Below are 17,114 nucleotides of genomic sequence, written 5' to 3'. Positions count from 1 at the left end.
CCCGCCCCACTCAACACACACTTCCTCCCTTTTTATTTGCGACCCCTCATTCTCTTGTCCCAGGAGGAAGGCAGAAGCTGGGAGTTGGGGTTGGGGGCAGCCCCCTCCCCCAGCCCCGGCAGAAGGAGGGGTCCCCAGGGAGGCCAAGAGGGGGGCTGTGGGTCTCCCGGCAGGGGCGGACGGGGACTGAATGTTAATCGCATCCCGAGTGAGTGTGTGTGTGCGAGAACAGAGCGAGTGTGCGAGTCCCTCCCGCTCCAGCTCCTCCGAGCAGCGGCTGCTGCCGCCACCCTCCGCCCGCAGCCGCCCTCGGCCACCAGTGCCCAGCTGGGGGGTGTCGACCTGGGTGGGTCCGCCTGGCCCCCAGGGGTCTCTCGTGCGTCTGCCATCTGCCCGGTGAGGATCTGTGTGTCAGGGTGTCTGGGGCTGGGCTGGTGAAGGGGGGGTGTGTCTGTAAGGGCTGCGGCGGCTGACGGAGGGAGGGAGGGAGGGAAAAAGGGAGGGAGGGGTCTGTCTGTCTGTACCAATTCTGAGCCTCCTGCCTAGGTGTCGTGGGGCCCCCAGTTTCCTCCCCCCAGCCCCCCAAACCCGAATGGATGGTGTGTACCTGGACTCTGTGCCTCCTGCCTGCGTCCGGCTGGGCGTCTGGCGTCCCCAGCTGCCTGTGTCCTCCTGTCTGTCCGAACAGCCCCGGACGGCAGTGGCAGCCTGGCCCCCATTGGACCCCCTGTGTGTGTGTGTGTGTGTGTGTGTGTGTGTGTGTGTGTGTCTGTGTGTGTGTGTATGTCTCCCTCCTCAAGCTCCGGGGGTGTTGAGGGGGAATCCCAGGGAAGTGAGGCCGTGCGTGTATGCGTGTGTGTATGTGTGTGTTTCTGCCTGGGTTTGAGTGTGGGGGTGCTGAGGGGGGTCTGGAGGTGGCCAAGAGAGGAAGGGACAAGCACCCTCCCACCCCTCACACAAACGCACACACACCAGCTGCGGGCTTCAGAGGTGACCCAGACAGACAGACAGACACAGACGCTGGAAGGGGGGGCGCTGAGGGCACAAAGGGTGGGGGTGCGAATGAGCCAGGGAGAGGCGGGACCGGACACATGGACAGGGGGGAGGAGCCGGGGCTGAAGCGGCAGAGGGGGGCACCCCAGGTGGGCGGAGGGGGGATCCCCACGGGGTCGGGGCGGTGAGAGGACACCCCGACAGCCTCCGCAATGTCCGGGGCCCAACTTCCAGCGCAACATGTGTAGCCGCGTCCTCGCCTAGTTGGGGTGGCCGCAACCTTGGGGGACAGACAGGGCAGGACGGGACCGAAGACCAGGAGGGAGAGCCGGAGGAGCCGGGGACAGGCAGGAGGTCCCCACCGCCGCTGCTGCTGCTGCCGCCACCACTGCCGCTGCCGCCGCCCCGGGGCCTGGCCCCCCCAGCGGTTCCCTGAGCCCTCCGCCGAATCTTTGGGTCGCTGGACTCTGGGTTCCGGTCCTGCCCCCCCGCAATACCCCCCACAGAACAGGGTCATGAAAAGGTAAGACCGGGGTAGGGGATGCAGGGGTGGGTGGGAATGTGGACCCCCAGATCTAGGACAGGGAAAGTTGGCCAGGTCCTGGGGGGGGGGGGATGGCACGGAGCAGGGGTCTCTGGCCCTCCCCAGCTCCCTGGTCTCCTGGAGGCTCTCCTCCGCCTCCTCTCTTTCTCCCTCTCTGAGCCCCTTTTTCCTGGGTCTCTACTCCTCAGACCTCCTAACCCCCCATTTCTCGGACACTTTGCACCCTCTCCCTAGCACTGCATACCTGACACCCCATATCTGTCTCTGTCCCCTATCTCTCCATCCCATCTTCCCTCTGCATCCCCCTGCCCGCATCGGTCTCCCCCCTCGCTGGCCGGCCCTCTCCCTCTCTCCTCTCGCTCTCCCCTCCCTTCTCAGAGCTATGAGTCTGCTATTAATACCCCCGCCAAGGTCCTTGAGGGCATCCAGGCCCCAAGCACCCCTCACCCCAAGCTACCACCCTTTCCTCAAGGTTCTGGAATACCCTTCCAGCCTGGTCTGAGCACCAGGATTAGGGTGGGGAGAGAATGGTGTTGGAAGGTGGGGGGGACGGAATGCCGTCTGCAGCACGCTGGGAGGGGGGGGCGGGCTGTTGATCAAAGTGGCCTCTTGCCTCTTCTGTGATGGATTGAGGGGGTAGTGATGGAGACAGGGACACCCCAGGAATCTCTGGCACCCTCCTCCTTCTTAGCTGGGGGACAGCCTGTGCTGTGTACAGGACCTGAGTGGGATGACAGGAAGCTGGAGCTGGCGGGGAATGGGGGGGGGCTCCCAGGATGGTGGGACTGACGGAGTTTGAGGCAAAAACGGGGTTCTTAAGAGAGGAGAGGGCTATGGACCTGAACTTCTGGTTTCTGGGCATAGAGGAATCTGGGCACCCAGTTTAGGGGCTGTAGGGGGCCAAGAATTCTGGGTCCTGGGAAAAGACAGAGCAGAGCACCCAGACTCCCGGGTCCTGGGGGAGAAGGGTGCTGAGACTCATCTTGAGTCTTTATGGGAGAAGTTAAGAGAGAGCTTCTGTGTCTGAGGGAAGAGGAGGTTGGGGGCCCAGTCTCCTGAGTCTCCGACAGGCAGAGGATGAGGGGGTTCGGCTCTTGGGCCCCATGGGAATGGACCTGGGGACTGAGACAAGGTGGAGGTTGAGGACCTGGGCAATGTGATCCCTGAGGGCATAGGTTCTGGGAACTGGGCCTCCAGAATCCCCCAGTGGCTAGAGATGCCACTACTCAGACCCTAGAGGAGTGGGAGACTGCCCTCACCACGAGAGGACTCGGAACCAGCTTCCTAAGAAGGGTGGGGCTGGAGTTGCCTCCTGGGCCTCAGCGGGGAACAGGACCCTGGGGTCCCCAAGGACAGAGGCCAAGCAGGGGTGGGTCTGAGAGAGGCAGAGGAGGGTCTGAGGGATGAGAAGCAACGGGGAAGGGAGGAGAGAGTGAGTGTTAACCCCGCGGGGGCCAGGCCACAGCTGTGGGTTATTTTGGGGTGGGGGGGGGTCTATTCTGAGCACTGATTGAGCCAGCTGCTTGGGGAAGGGCAGAGGAGAGGAGGGGCCAGGGGAGCCAGGATTTGGGAGGGACGGGCACACTAGGAGTCCCCACCCCCATCCCTGGGGAGACCATGGCCCAGGATCCCTAGGAAGGCAGGTGTGTGGGGGAGGCAGGCAGTGAGCCCTGTAAGCAGGGGAAGGGGTGTGGGCCTTTCCCCCACCCTGTGGGGTAGAGGAGGCCTGCGCTACCATGGCAACCGGACAGGAGCCTGATTGACAGCCAAGAGAGAACTCTTCCCCCTCTGGACACTCACCCCCTCAGGAAGCCCCTAGTGCAGGCTCTAATGTCTCTCTGGGAACCAGGAGTCCAGGCCCCCAGTGCCCTCCTCCTTCAGACCCAGGAGCCAGGCATCTGGGCCCCCAGCCCGACCACCCCAGGCAGCTAGTATTCAACAGGGGACACAGGAAGAGATGCTGTATTTCCTCTAATTTACTAAATTGCTCTGGGCTGGGAGCCAGGGACCCCTGCCCCCCCCCCAGTTCTCCACAGCTGTGCCCCCCAACCCTGCAACCTCGTCTGGGCCGTGACTCTCTTTCCAGCTCTCATTGAGACTTGGGGGGGGGATAGGGACAGCATAGGGGGACAAAAAGAGGTTGGGGGTTGTGGTTGAGGTGGGGGGTAAGGTCCTGGGGGTGTTTTCTCTCCTTGGGATGCCCCGCTCATTTCTTTTTCTCTCTTCTTTCTCTCCCCCCACACACCTGACCCCTTTTCCCTTTCTCATTTTTTTCCCCTCACTTTTCTTCCTTTTATTTTTGATCCCTCCTGCCACCCGCCTTCCCGGCCTTCCTTTCATGTCTGTGCTGGGCACCTCCCTGGTGGGGGTCTTGATCTTTGCCTTGGTTCGCTATTTCTGTCTTCCTGTGTTTTCTGTCTGCTCTGCCTGCCTCCTCCCTCAATCTGTTCTGCCTGTTTCTCCATCTCTTGTGTGTCCGTGTCTCTCGGTGGCCGTGGGGTCCATCTCCGTCTTTCTGGGCTTCTTTCCATCTTCCTGTCTCTGTCCAACTTTCTCGCCTCTCTTATCTCTCCCACCTTTCTTGTCTATCTCTGCATCTCTCCTTGCCTCCCTATCATTCCCTCCCTATTTCTGTCACTCTGTCTTATCTCTCTCTGCCTCCACTTCTCCCTGTCTCTGTCACTCTGACCCTCTCTCTCCTTATTCCTGTCCATGTCTCTCTCTGACCATCTCTCTCTGGCTGTGTTCATCTCTCTTCGCATCTCCCTCGGTCTCTCTCTGCTCCGATTCTGATCCCATTTCTGTGGGTCTGTTACCCATCTGTCCTGTCTCATTATCCTCCCCATTCCTGCCTTGTCTATCTTCTTTCCCTATCTCTGTATCTTCTTTGTCCCCATTACCCACCTCCACTTTCCCTGTCTCGTATCTCTGGCTCTCCCTTTGCCTGTGTGTGTGTGTGTGTTTCTCTCTGTCTCTCCCTGTCTCTATTATCCCCACCTTTCCCTCTCCTCCCTATCTCTGCGTCTCTCCCTCTCTGTCTCTTCTTCTCCGTGTCTCTGTCTTGTCTCCTCTCTCTGTCTCCCCTTCTCTGTGTCTTCCTCCCATCTGTGTCCTTTTCCGCTACCGGGGTCTCCCCGGCTCGGCGCGCCCGCTCTCCCGTGTCAGAGGCCGCCCGGAGGGGCCCGCAGGCGATGCGCGGCGCCGGTGGCCCCCGCGGCCCTCGGGGCCCCACTAAGATGCTGCTGCTGCTGGCGCTGGCGTGCGCCAGCCCGTTCCCGGAGGAGGCGCCGGGACCGGGCGGGGCCGGCGGGCCTGGCGGGGGCCCCGGCGGGGCGCGGCCGCTTAACGTGGCGCTCGTGTTCTCGGGGCCCGCGTACGCGACCGAGGCGGCGCGCCTGGGCCCGGCAGTGGCGGCAGCCGTGCGCAGCCCTGGCCTGGACGTGCGACCGGTGGCGCTGGTGCTCAACGGCTCGGACCCGCGCAGCCTCGTGCTGCAGCTCTGCGACCTGCTGTCGGGGCTGCGCGTGCACGGCGTCGTGTTCGAGGACGACTCGCGCGCGCCCGCCGTCGCGCCCATCCTCGACTTCCTGTCGGCGCAGACCTCGCTGCCCATCGTGGCCGTGCACGGCGGCGCCGCGCTCGTGCTCACGCCCAAGGTGCGCGCGACCTGCGGGGGGGCGGGGCCAGCCGCGTGTTGGGGAGGCGGGGCCGACACGGAGGGGCCGCATCTGCGACGGAGTGGGGTCCGAGGGTAGAGTCCGGTCTAGGGGAGGGGCGGGGCTGACTGGGGGGCGTGGCCTATAGGGTGAGTGGACCCCGCAGGGGCACTGACCCAGGAGCAGGGTGAGAGACAGGCCTGTCCTGGGCAGAATATACGGAGAACTGAGGGTCTCCGGGAGGACCGAGTCAGGGGAGGGAATGGAATCTGGGGAAGAGGCGGGGTTAGGGCAGCGAGGGGTGGGGACTGGGAACAAAACGGGTTTGCCAGAGGGGGCCCGCTCTGAGGGAGGAGTGGGATCTGGGGATGAGCAAGGAAGGGGTCAGCTGGAAAGGAACGGGGTTCAGGAAGGGGTGGGGTCTACTGAGGAGGCAGGAGACAGGAAGGCAGGGAGAGGGCCAGGAAAGGGTACGCGGAGGTCAGGGTACTGAAGGACTTGGTCAACTGATTCGGCCAGCTGAGCAAGCAAGGGCTCTCGAAGTCTAGGTGGGAGGACGGAGCCATCCTGTGAAAGGAGGAGCGGGAGGAGAGGGGTCGCAGATGAGCTGGGGAAGGGCAGAACCATGCAGCCAGGAAGGGGGGGACGGCAGTCGGGCAAGGGGAGAGCTAGCTGGTGAGGCGGCACAGAGGGAGGCCAGGAAGATGGCAGGGCCTACGCTCAGGACGAAAGGGGCGAGATCTAGAGTGGGAAACAGTCCCAGGAGTGGGGTGGGCAGAAGCACAACCCCAGTCGTAAGGTGTGGAAAGCGAGAATCCAGAAGCTGGGCCTGGGAGGCTGAAGGCCCACCAGAAAGGCAGGCCCAGCCAATTAGAAGGCCAACCCAGGAGCCTGCAGGAGAGAGGGGCAGAGGCCGAAGCGGGTTGTGGCCTGGAAAGAGGCCTGCCACCCGAGGGCACGAGGAGTGTGTGTGGGGGGGACCAGCTGGAGCAGACTTCTGGTAGGAAAGGACCAAGCCTGGTTGCAGGTACTGAGAAGTAGAAGGGATAGGCTAGGAGAAGGGGCGGGGCCTGTTTGGGGGTGGAGCCAGTGTAACCGAATTGGTGCTAGGGTGAATGGGGCCATCTGAGTGGGTGGAGCCTAAGTCCCCACCAGTTCCCACGTGGAGGGCCAGTAGCTTCGTGACTAGGTCCCACTTACATCCTGGGACTTGCAGTTCTCTCCTGTCCAGGGCATTCTGGGAAGGGCCTCTGGCCAACTTTCTTCTTTAGACAGTTGCCCAGAGATTTGCAGGCAGATCACCTTCCACATGAACTGCTACTCCCTGATGCTGCCTTTATGGCCTACCCAGAGATGTGGTTCTCCTCCTCCACTGATGCTGAGAAGCGTGGAGCACTCTGTTCTGTCACCTGGGTACTGTGGCCCGCTCGGGTACGCGCGTTGTCTTTTGGGAAATGTAGTCCCTTCAGTATCTCAGGATGGGAGAAAGAGGGGTCCTCATAGGGCCATCGTGCTTCCATTGAATGCTGGAAATGTGGCATATCTCCGCTTGCCAAGGATGAGGTCCTCTCAGGATTCTCACTGCAGGCTGGGAGGCCTCATCCGCTCAGGACAACTGTCTCCTGTACGTAAAACCACAGGTACATGCCTAAGGAAAAAAGTTCACTATTTCTCACTGAGGGCTGACTCTGTGCAGGGGCTGTTTTAGCTCCACAGAAATATAGTTGTGAAAAGGTGGAGAAAAGATAGGATTCCTGGGCGCCTGGGTGGCTCAGTGGGTTAAGCCGCTGCCTTCGGCTCAGGTCATGATCTCAGGGTCCTGGGATCGAGTCCCGCATCGGGCTCTCTGCTCGGCAGGGAGCCTGCTTCCTCCTCTCCTCTCTCTGCCTGCCTCTCTGCCTACTTGTGATCTCTCTCTGTCAAATAAATAAATAAATAATCTTTAAAAAAAAAAAAAAAGATAGGATTCCTGCTCTCTTTGGAGCTTGCATTCTAATGGGGAGACAGAAAGCAAATAAGAGATTGTGAAATCCGTCCTGGCAGAAGGGTAGGATGGCAGTCAGGGATGGCCTCCCTGAGGAGGTGGCAAATGATCTCGACCTGAGGAATGAGAAGTGGCAGGTCCAGCATGAAGGAGCTGAGGGAGAGTGTCCCCGCGAGAAGCAACAGCTAAGGGCCAAGCCCTTGAAGCTGGAAGGAACTTGATGTGTTTGAGGAAGAACAGAGAGGTGGGGGTGGTGGTAGATGAGGTCAGAGAGGCAGCAAGGGCCAGTCCATGCAGGGCCTGTGGGCCAAAGTGAGGGCTTTGGCTTTGACTCTAAGGTAGGAGTATTGGAAGGTTTTCAACGAAGAAGAGATGGGATCCAACTAATATTTTGGAAAAGATGACTCTGGCTGCTGATGGAGAATGGACTGGAAGATGCAAAAAATGTTAGCAGTGGTCACGAAGCTGTTGCAGTTCTCTAAGCAAGATAGCAGTCAACGAGGGTTGTGATGGAGCAGTAGCGAAGAATGGGGTTGTGGTTTTTTGCTTTTGTTTTTTTAAGATTTTACTTATTTGTCAGAGAAAGAGAGACCACACAAGCAGGGGGAGCAGCAGAGGGAGACGCAGGCTTCCAGATAAGCAAAGAGCCTGGTGTGGGGCCCCCATCCCAGGATCCTGGGATCATGACCCAAGCCAAAGGCAATCGCTTAATCAACTGAGCCACCTAGGCATCCTGTGAATGGGGTTGTTTTGAACTGAGAGCTGAGAAGACTGGAAGATGGCCTGGATTAGGTGTGAGGGAAATGTAGTCTCTCTCAGTAGATGCTGGGGACTGTAGTTCCCTCCTTGGATGCTCCGTGTGTTCTAGGGTAATGTTCACTGCTGTGACAGATAAACCCCCACGTCTCCACCCAATGGAAGGTTGTTTCTCACGCATCTAAAATCCAAACAGGTGTTCCTGATTAGAGGTGGCTCTCTGCCAAAGAATGACCGAGGGGCTCATTCTCCTCCCTCTCATGGCTTTGTAATCCACATAGGACTTCAGAGTTCTCTCCTGGAGCCTCTGCATGTGTTCTCAGGGAAGAGAGTAAGGTGCACGGGGGGAGAGCTTTTCTGGATGAGTCTAGAACTCAGTCCCATAGCTAAACCTAACCCAGGTCTAGCTCTGTGCATCAGCAAGGAAAAGGGGAGGGGTTTGGTGAAGAGCTATGCAGTTGCCTTATTGAGACCTGTGACATACCCGTGGCCACTGGGAGCTAGGATGCCCTCATCAGTTGCTGGGAGATGAGGTCCATTTGAGAACTGGGAACTGAAGGCCCGCTCCTGGTTGTTGGGAGCTGGGGTCCCCCCCCCCCCAGGAAGCTTGACATCCTCCTCCTCCTCCCCGCAGGAGAAGGGCTCCACCTTCCTGCAGCTGGGCTCGTCCACAGAGCAGCAGCTCCAGGTCATCTTTGAGGTGCTGGAGGAGTACGACTGGACATCCTTTGTGGCGGTGACCACACGTGCCCCCGGCCACCGGGCCTTCCTGTCCTACATCGAGGTGCTGACTGATGGCAGCATGGTGGGCTGGGAGCACCGCGGGGCACTGACACTGGACCCGGGAGCAGGCGAGGCGGTGCTGGGTGCCCAACTCCGCAGCGTCAGCGCGCAGATCCGCCTCCTCTTCTGTGCCCGGGAGGAAGCCGAACCCGTGTTCCGGGCAGCGGAGGAGGCTGGCCTCACGGGGCCTGGCTACGTCTGGTTCATGGTGGGGCCCCAGCTGGCCGGAGGCGGAGGCTCAGGCGCCCCTGGAGAGCCCCCTCTTTTGCCAGGAGGAGCCCCACTGCCTGCCGGGCTGTTCGCCGTGCGCTCGGCTGGCTGGCGAGATGACCTGGCCCGGCGGGTGGCCGCTGGTGTGGCCGTAGTGGCCAGAGGTGCCCAGGCTCTGCTACGTGACTATGGGTTCCTGCCCGAGCTCGGCCATGACTGCCGTGCCCAGAACCGCACCCACCGAGGGGAGAGTCTGCATAGGTGAGTGGGGTTGGTGTGGGAGGGCTGTGGGAAGGTTCCAGAGCCTGACTACTCACTGGCTGAGCAGCCTCAAATGGGTCACATCCCCTCTCAGAGCCTCAGTTTACTTTTCTGTAAAACAGATACAGTTCGCTCTCCTGCTTGGGGTTAAATCAGGTAATTTGGAAAAAGCACCCAAGACACAGTGAGTGTATTGCCGTATTTCCTGATTTTAAGATGAATTTTTTTTCCAGTTTCATGTCTTTGAAATCAAGATATACTTTACAGTTGATGGCTTATAGCACCTTTTTCTTCCCTTGTGGTACAAAAAACTAGAGATGCACCCTATAGTTGATGACATCACGGGTATGATGATATTCCCTAGAGTATAAGCTGAATTCCAGCAACAAAATGACCAACAATCCATAGACCCAAAAGAGATAGAAGTTGTTCTTCCTCACTTAACAAACCGGAAATGAGGGGCCCCTGGCTGACTCAGTTGGTGGAGCGTGCAACTCTCCAACTCGGGGTTGTGAGTTCGTGTCCCATGGGGACACGGGGTATAGAGATCATTTTAAAAATATATATTTTATTTATTAGAGAGGGAGAAAGAGTACAAGGAGGGGGAGTGACAGAGGGAGAGGGAGAAGCAGACTCCCCGCTGAGCAGGACCCTGGGATCATGACCAGAACCCAAGGCAGAACGCTTAACCAACTGAGCCACCCAGGGCACCCCCTAAATCACTTAAAAATAAAATCTTCAAAAAAAAAAATTCCAGAAATGAGTGTTCCAGGTTATCAGGTGGCTCTGTTGCTCCATGTGATAGGTCAGGATCCGCCACCTTCTTGGTGCAGTCGAAGCAGGGTCAGCCGCACGTGTGAATTCTAGATAGTGAGAAAGGGGAAAAGAGAAAAAGTGGGGAGCAAGCAATTTCCTTCCGGGCAAGCGAGACAGTGGGGATGTCCTGGGGCGACCGGGGCTGCCTTATTGGTTGTTTACAGGCTCGTCACATGCAAATTATTTAGAAGTCGATTCTGATTGGCTAGCTGTGATTGCGGTGGAGGCGGAGGAGGTGCAATTGTCCTAGGGTTTTACTTGCATGGGGTCTGGACTAGAGGACCCGAGGTGTGGACTCTAGCTGGACAGGTGTGTGCCTGGCTTACACACTGTTGTTTTATTTTTTTTTTTAATATTTTATTTATTTATTTGACAGAGATCACAAGTAGGCAGAGAAGCAGGCAAAGAGAGAGGCAGAAGCAGGCTCCCCGCTGAGCAGAGAGCCCGATGCGGGGCTCGATTCCAGGATCCTGGGATCATGACCTGAGCCGAAAGCAGAGGCTTTAACCCACTGAGCCACCCAGGCGCCCCAACACACTATTGTTTTAGAATAGAACAGGGTTTGGTGCATCTTGGAAGGAGGTGGTGATGGGTGGAGAAGAAAGCCGGAGGGACGAGAATTGAGAATTGGTGACTTGGGGGACAGGATCCGGAGACAAGAGGGTGAGAAAAGCATCCCTCGTTCATAAATACTTACTGAGCACCCGCTAGGAACTAGGGATCATGCTGGGCTCTGGGAACACGAAGATGTATAAGACCATGGACTTCTCTTCAAAGAACACAGGGTCCTGTAGGGGTGGTAGACAGGGACGGGATAATGACAACACAGTGTGATGCTTGCTATCACAGAGGTGGCCCGGGCATTGTGGGAAAACCAGCGGGAATACTGTCTGCGCCAGGACATTTCGGGTTGCTGGAGGCAGATTCTCATTCAAGTTTCCTAAGGGAAAAGGGGGTTTATTGGGAAGATAAACATGCACAGAAACCCAGATGCCAGGAATTGAGGCCAAGCCTGGGGACCAGCTACCCTTTCATCTCTTTCTGATTGTCTCCCTCATACTCTCTCCACCTCCACCCCTCTCTGTCTGACCTGCCACTCCCAGAGGCTGTCCAGTTCTTCTCTTACCACTCACCGTTTACCCAGAATTTCTGCTCTCTCTGCTGATACTCATAATTTCAACCTATCCTGTCCACCACCCATTCCCCCCAGCACCCCAAATCTCACAGCCAATGTCTTCCCAAAAGACAGATTTCATCGGCCCCAATCAGCCTTCCAAACTAGGCTACTCTGTCACGGGTCAGCATATGGGGTCAGGGAGGTCCCCAAGAGGAGGAGACATCTAAGCAGACAGCTAAGAGACGAATGGCTCATTCATTCATTTATTGAATGAGTCCTTATCAGAGTCTGCTATGTGCCAAGCACTGCTTTGGGCACAAGGGTACATTGTGTTGAACAAAGTCCCTGTTCTGAGCCAACAATCTCACAGGGGAGACAAACAGTGAACAAACAGGATAAAGAAGAAATACCAGCAAGTGATGAAACAGGTAGAATGTGGTAAGAAATGCCCAGGGTGGGGTGCCTGGGTGGCTCAGTGGGTTAAAACCTCTGCCTTTGGTCCAGGTCATGGTTCCAGGGTCCTGGGATGGAGCCCCGCATCAGGCTCTCTGCTCAGCAGGGAGCCTGCTTCCCCCTCTCTTTCTGCCTGCCTCTCTGCCTACTTATGATTTCTGTCAAATAAATGAATAAAAATATAAAAAGAAAGAAAGAAAGAAAGAAAGAAAGAAAGAAAGAAAGAAATGCCCAGGGTGCAGGTCACCTGGGTGGTTCAGTGGGTTAAAGCCTCTGCCTTCAGCTAGGGTCATGATCCCAGGGTCCTGGGATCGAGCCCCACATTGGCTGTCTGCTTAGCAGGGAGCCTGCTTCCTCCTCAATCTCTCTCTGCCTACTTGTGATCTCTGTCTGTCAAATAAATAAATAAAATCTTTTAAAAAAAGAAAAAAAATGCCCAGGGTGCTAGGTTAGGTGAGGCTGTCTGGAAAGGTCTTTCTAAGCAGATGAAATTTGGAGGTAAGAAAAAAGAAACGGGCAAAGAAAAAGAGCCAGCCGTTGGAAGATCTGAATGACGAGACTGGAGGGGGGACAGCAGGTGCAGGGGTGCTCACTCGGGCTGGAACTGCCCATTTGGGAGCCTGAAACAAAGCCACTGTGCCTGGAGCTTAGCAAGTAAGGCGGGGATAGGGTCTGGAGAAACAAGTGAGGTCCATGTAGACCCAAGCTCATACAGGGCATTTTGGCCACAGTAAGGGGGTTGGATGTGATTCTAATTTGTGGTTAGAATGTGGTTAAAATTTCAGGCAGGAGGAACAGCATTGCACAAAGACCCAGCAGGGAGAAAAATTCAGGCATGTTGGTGGGACCGCAACAGCTCAGGGTGGATAAAGGGAAGAGAATTGGGGTTGAGGGTGATGAGGCTGGGGGTGGGGGCAGACAGGGCCAGGCCACAAGGGCCTCGAATGCCAGGTTGAGAGGCTGGACTCTGTTCAAGAGCACTGAGGATCCATGGTGGGTTATGAGCAGGAAAGGAGAGATGTCAGTTTCACATACATAAAGACCCCTGGGATCGGGGTGGTAGAGTGTGGAATCGACTGGAGGAGAGAGAATGGAGGTTGGGGGCTGGGCAGGAGGCTGGGGCAAGGGTCCAGGGGGTCTGTGGTAATGGAGAGGCGGGATGACATGGAGAGATCTTGGGGGCAGGAAGGTGGCACTTGGGGACTGAGTGTGGAGGCGAGCGAGGAAGTGAGGATGGCAGTTGAAGGTCCCATGCAGTGACTGGGGCGTAGGGACAAGCATTCACGGTACAAGTGCCATGCATTGTGAAGATCATCTGCAAGTCCAGAGGCCTCCTGGGGCTTCTCCCAGAGGAAGGGACACTTGAGCTGAATCTTGGAAGGCATCAGAATTAATCAGGGTGAAAAGGGACAGAAAAGCATTTTTCAGGCAGACAGCATAGCCCCTACAATGCTCAAGGGATAGGAAACCACTCGATATGTTTGGGGGGTAACTTTGCATTCAGAAAGGGCTTGGGGTGGAAGGAGTTTGAGGGGAGGCAGGGATCAGAGATGGGCCAGCACAGCCAGATGGGGCCAGAACACACAGGGTCTCTAAGAGGACCTCAAACTCAGGCTGAGGGTCTGCAACCCTGTTCAGGGAGTGCTGGGTATCAGGCAGAGACTCCTGAACAAAGAAGGGGGATGTTTGGGTGTTCAGAGTCTTGGGGGATAAATTCCAGCTAAGGGCCAGGGCTGGTCCAGAGAAAGGGGATTTTTCTCTGCCTTCAGCCCCTTAGGTCCAGTCCAGGTACCCACATGTCGCCTCCCTTCCTCCTGGGCAGGTATTTCATGAATATTACCTGGGATAACCGGGATTATTCCTTCAATGAGGATGGCTTCTTGGTGAACCCCTCTCTGGTGGTCATCTCCCTCACCAGAGATAGGACTTGGGAGGTGGTGAGTCCTTGCCCCAACCCCAGGCACGGGAGAGGCCTGGAGTCCCAGGCACTGATGGGGGGGATGTGGGGACACAGACCCCTTGGTCCGGACGGAGAGGAGGACTCTGGCCTCTGAGGGAGGAAGGAGGCCGGACTTCTAGGTCCTGGCAGAAGTAAGTGGGAGCCCGGACCTGTGGGTTTGAAGGGGAAGAGGGAGATGGGGCCTAGACTCCCAGATCTAAGGCAGAAGGAGCTGGGGCCTGGGGTTCTGAGGAAGGAGGGCCCCGATGGCCAGGACATGCTGCAAAGTCGCCGCCCTGGAGCCTGAACCCCCTTCTCTTGGCCAAGGTGGGCAGTTGGGAGCAGCAGACTCTCCGCCTCAAGTACCCGCTGTGGTCCCGCTATGGCCGCTTCCTGCAGCCGGTGGATGACACACAACACCTCACCGTGGCCACGCTGGAGGAGAGGCCCTTTGTCATTGTGGAGCCCGCCGACCCCATCAGTGGCACTTGCATCCGGGACTCTGTGCCTTGCAGGAGCCAGCTCAACCGCACCCACAGGTGACAGCCCGGGCTCCAGGGCTTGCAGCCCCGCAGTCCTGGCCCCCGCCCCCTCCTCCCTTGGAATTCAGAACCCACAGAGCCCTCTCATCCTGGGCAAGTCACGAAACTCCTTTGAGTCTCAGTTTCCCCAGAAAGCGCTAACCATAGTTTTAGCTGCTGTGTGTCTCTCCCGCCATACCCTCATCTCCTGGGAGAGTCTGAAGTGGGGCGGGGGGAATCCCCAGCATCCCCAAGCCTGCTCACTCCCCGCAGCCCTCCTCCGGACGCTCCCCGCCCGGAAAAGCGGTGCTGCAAGGGCTTTTGCATCGACATTCTGAAGCGGCTGGCGCAGACCATTGGCTTCAGCTACGACCTCTACCTGGTCACCAACGGCAAGCACGGAAAGAAGATCGACGGCGTCTGGAACGGAATGATCGGCGAGGTGGGGCGCCTGATGGGAGTGGGGGTGGGAAGGAGGCGAGCTGGGGGGGGCCACGGTGCCGGAGCTCTGTGGCTGGAGGGGCGTGGCCAGAGGGAGCAAAGCCGGGGCCTTGAGGAGCGGGGCCTCGGCTGGGGGCGGGGCAAGAAACTGTCGGCGGGTGGGGCGGGACTCGGAGGGTGGCCCTCTCAAACGAAGGGGGCGGGGCCGAGAGGACTGAGCCCAAATCCAAAGAGCGTGTTCTGGGAGCGGGACTGGGCTTGGGGCTACCTCTTCCCACCCCTGCTCTCCGCCTCTCACCTCCTCCTCTCCTGCCCCACTCTGCGCCCCCTTAGGCCACCCCGCCACCCTCCTAGCCCTCTCTGTCACCCTGTCACTGGTCACCTGGGGCTCGTCTTGCCCACCATCCGCCTCTATGCTCTTGACCCAGCCAGGTTCCTTCACCCCCTCCTCGCCCTCACCCCAGGTCTTCTACCAGCGTGCGGACATGGCCATCGGCTCCCTCACCATCAACGAGGAGCGGTCCGAGATCGTGGATTTTTCTGTGCCCTTCGTGGAGACGGGCATCAGCGTCATGGTGGCCCGCAGCAACGGCACTGTGTCCCCCTCCGCCTTCCTCGGTGAGCCCGGGGCCCTGGGACGGCAACACTGGGACACCTGTGTGCTCAGTTCCCATCCTGGTATTGCCTGTCCCCGTACCGTGACTGGTGAGGTGGTGTCGCTTCTGACCTTGGGTTTCCCAATCTGTAAAATGGGAGAAGCCATTTTACCACGATGCCAAGGGAACTGGAGCTTCAGGAACCTTCTCTCGCACATTCTCTTCAAGGCCCTGTACCTTGTATTCTTGTATTCATAATTTCGTGTTCTTTTCTTCTTCTTCTTCCCCTTCTTCTTCTTCTTCTTCCCCTTCTTCTTCTTCTTCTTCTTCTTCTTCTTCTTCTTCTTCTTCTTCTTCTTCTTCTTCTTCTTCTTCTTCTTTTTTCTTAAAGACAACCCTCCACATTGTACAAGCCTCAGGCCCCCACAACCCTCAAGTCTTCCCCTGTATATGAGATGAGGAAAAGGGATTAGCATGAGAGTGGCACATGGTAAATGCTCCAGTCACTTCTCAGCGTTTACTGAGCATCTATCATGGGCCAGGCTCTGAGCTGCCCCCACACACCCCTCTCCTCTAAGAGCTCTTGGCCTCGTGGGGAAGACAGAAAATAATCTCTTAAGGCGATACATGGACAAGATCACTTCAAGTGGTGATGACTATAATGAGAAATTAAGCCAGGGTGAGGAAGTGGAGAGGAATGGGGCTGGTGCTGCCTGGAGAGGGCCGGAAGGCCCCTTTGGAGATGGGATCTGAGAAACCGTTCCAGGCAGAGGGGCAAAGAACCCAATGCGGGACTGTGTGTGGAATATTTGGGAAATAGCCGGAAGTCTGTGTGACCAGAGGGGGCAGTGAGTGATTGTGAGGGGGTAGGAGGCAAGGGCTAAGAGGGAATTGGGGGACATGGGGGGAAAGTTCAGGGCCTTGGTGGCTCTGGTAGGAAAGTTGAGTTTTATTCTTAGGGCAATGGCCAAGGTTTTAACTGTAGATGGTGGGGGAGGGGGTTTATGGTCACATCTAGGCTTTTAAAATATCCCACTGCAGGCAGCAGGGGCAGGAGGCCCATGAGAAGGCAGAGGTCTGCGCAGAGAGGAGGTGGATGTGGGATAGGAAGATGATAGTGAGCGTGGGCGAGTAACCAGGCTTGGAGTGTGGGTAGGAAGCTGGCCCCTGATGGGTTGGTGGCTATGAGGTGGATGGGGCAGGGATCTCGCTGAACTTGGAGACAAGAGAAGGAAAAGTGCACATCAGGCCAAGGGCAGCTGTTCACGTCAGTTCCCTCTTGCTCTCTGAAGTCTGGGCAAAGCTCCTGGGAGTGACAACGCTGAGAGAAGGGACATCTCTTGCTTTACGTTTGGTTTCTGTCTGTTTCGCCAAGAGCATCTCTGTGGCCGTCCCTTGGCCAAGGTCTCTGCAGGGCACCCTGAGATGCACCACATGGGGCCCCTGCCTTCACCAGGGAAGTGACAAGGTCATTTTATGCCCCACCACGTTGCCCAGTAGAGGCAACAGGAGTGTCCCCAGATGCCTCAGTGACAGTCTGGGGTGGTGACCCTGCTGTGACGGGGGCAGTCCTGGCCACTTGCGTTTGGCCCAGGGAGGGCAGATCACCTGGTATGAATCTCAAGAAGTGGTGATTTGGGTTCATTGCCAGTGTGAGGAGGAGACACATGGGTGCAAGTGTGTCTGGTCGATGGGTCAGCGTGGCGGGGGTGGCAGGGACGGCGGAGACAAGGCAGAGAGGGTGAGGCTCATTCTGGAACCATGAGTTCTGGCCAGTTAAAGCACTGGGCTCTTGAGAGAGCAATCAGGCCAGAGAGGAGCTTGCTTTAGAGGGAGCTTGCAGAGAGGGGCTTGCTTGCCCCTGGAAGCAAGGCTGAGGGGCAGTGACTTTCATGGAGGCGCTGAGGTGCCACAGGAGGCTGTGAGCAGGGGAGAGGCCAGGTCACCTCTGGGTGCCGAAGGAGCACCCACGGCAGGAGCCCCTAGGGCTGCAGGGTGGGGTGGAGATGGGCCAGGAGAGAGGATGAGGCCTGAGCCTGTTGCC

The 17,114-nt window shown here is 57.6% G+C and overlaps 1 protein-coding gene across 1 annotated transcript in view; it reads left to right on the top strand.

Annotated features, from left to right (window-relative positions):
- The first annotated feature begins 258 nt into the window (after positions 1–258).
- The window catches only part of GRIN2D (glutamate ionotropic receptor NMDA type subunit 2D), a 39,798-nt gene continuing 22,942 nt past the window's right edge, over positions 259–17,114 (top strand). Inside the window, exons 1-8 of the mRNA XM_059151961.1 lie at positions 259–396; positions 1,228–1,516; positions 4,703–5,193; positions 8,568–9,187; positions 13,396–13,510; positions 13,840–14,051; positions 14,307–14,475; positions 14,939–15,092. Of these exons, the coding sequence (XP_059007944.1) occupies positions 4,729–5,193; positions 8,568–9,187; positions 13,396–13,510; positions 13,840–14,051; positions 14,307–14,475; positions 14,939–15,092 (1,735 nt within the window). The 5' untranslated portion in view covers positions 259–396; positions 1,228–1,516; positions 4,703–4,728. The remainder of the gene's footprint in view (positions 397–1,227; positions 1,517–4,702; positions 5,194–8,567; positions 9,188–13,395; positions 13,511–13,839; positions 14,052–14,306; positions 14,476–14,938; positions 15,093–17,114) is intronic.

Source organism: Mustela lutreola, chromosome 16 (genome assembly GCF_030435805.1).
Source record: "Mustela lutreola isolate mMusLut2 chromosome 16, mMusLut2.pri, whole genome shotgun sequence".
Lineage (NCBI taxonomy): Eukaryota > Metazoa > Chordata > Mammalia > Carnivora > Mustelidae > Mustela > Mustela lutreola.
Note: the sequence above shows the minus strand (reverse complement) of the source record. Positions and strands in the feature narration are given on the sequence as shown.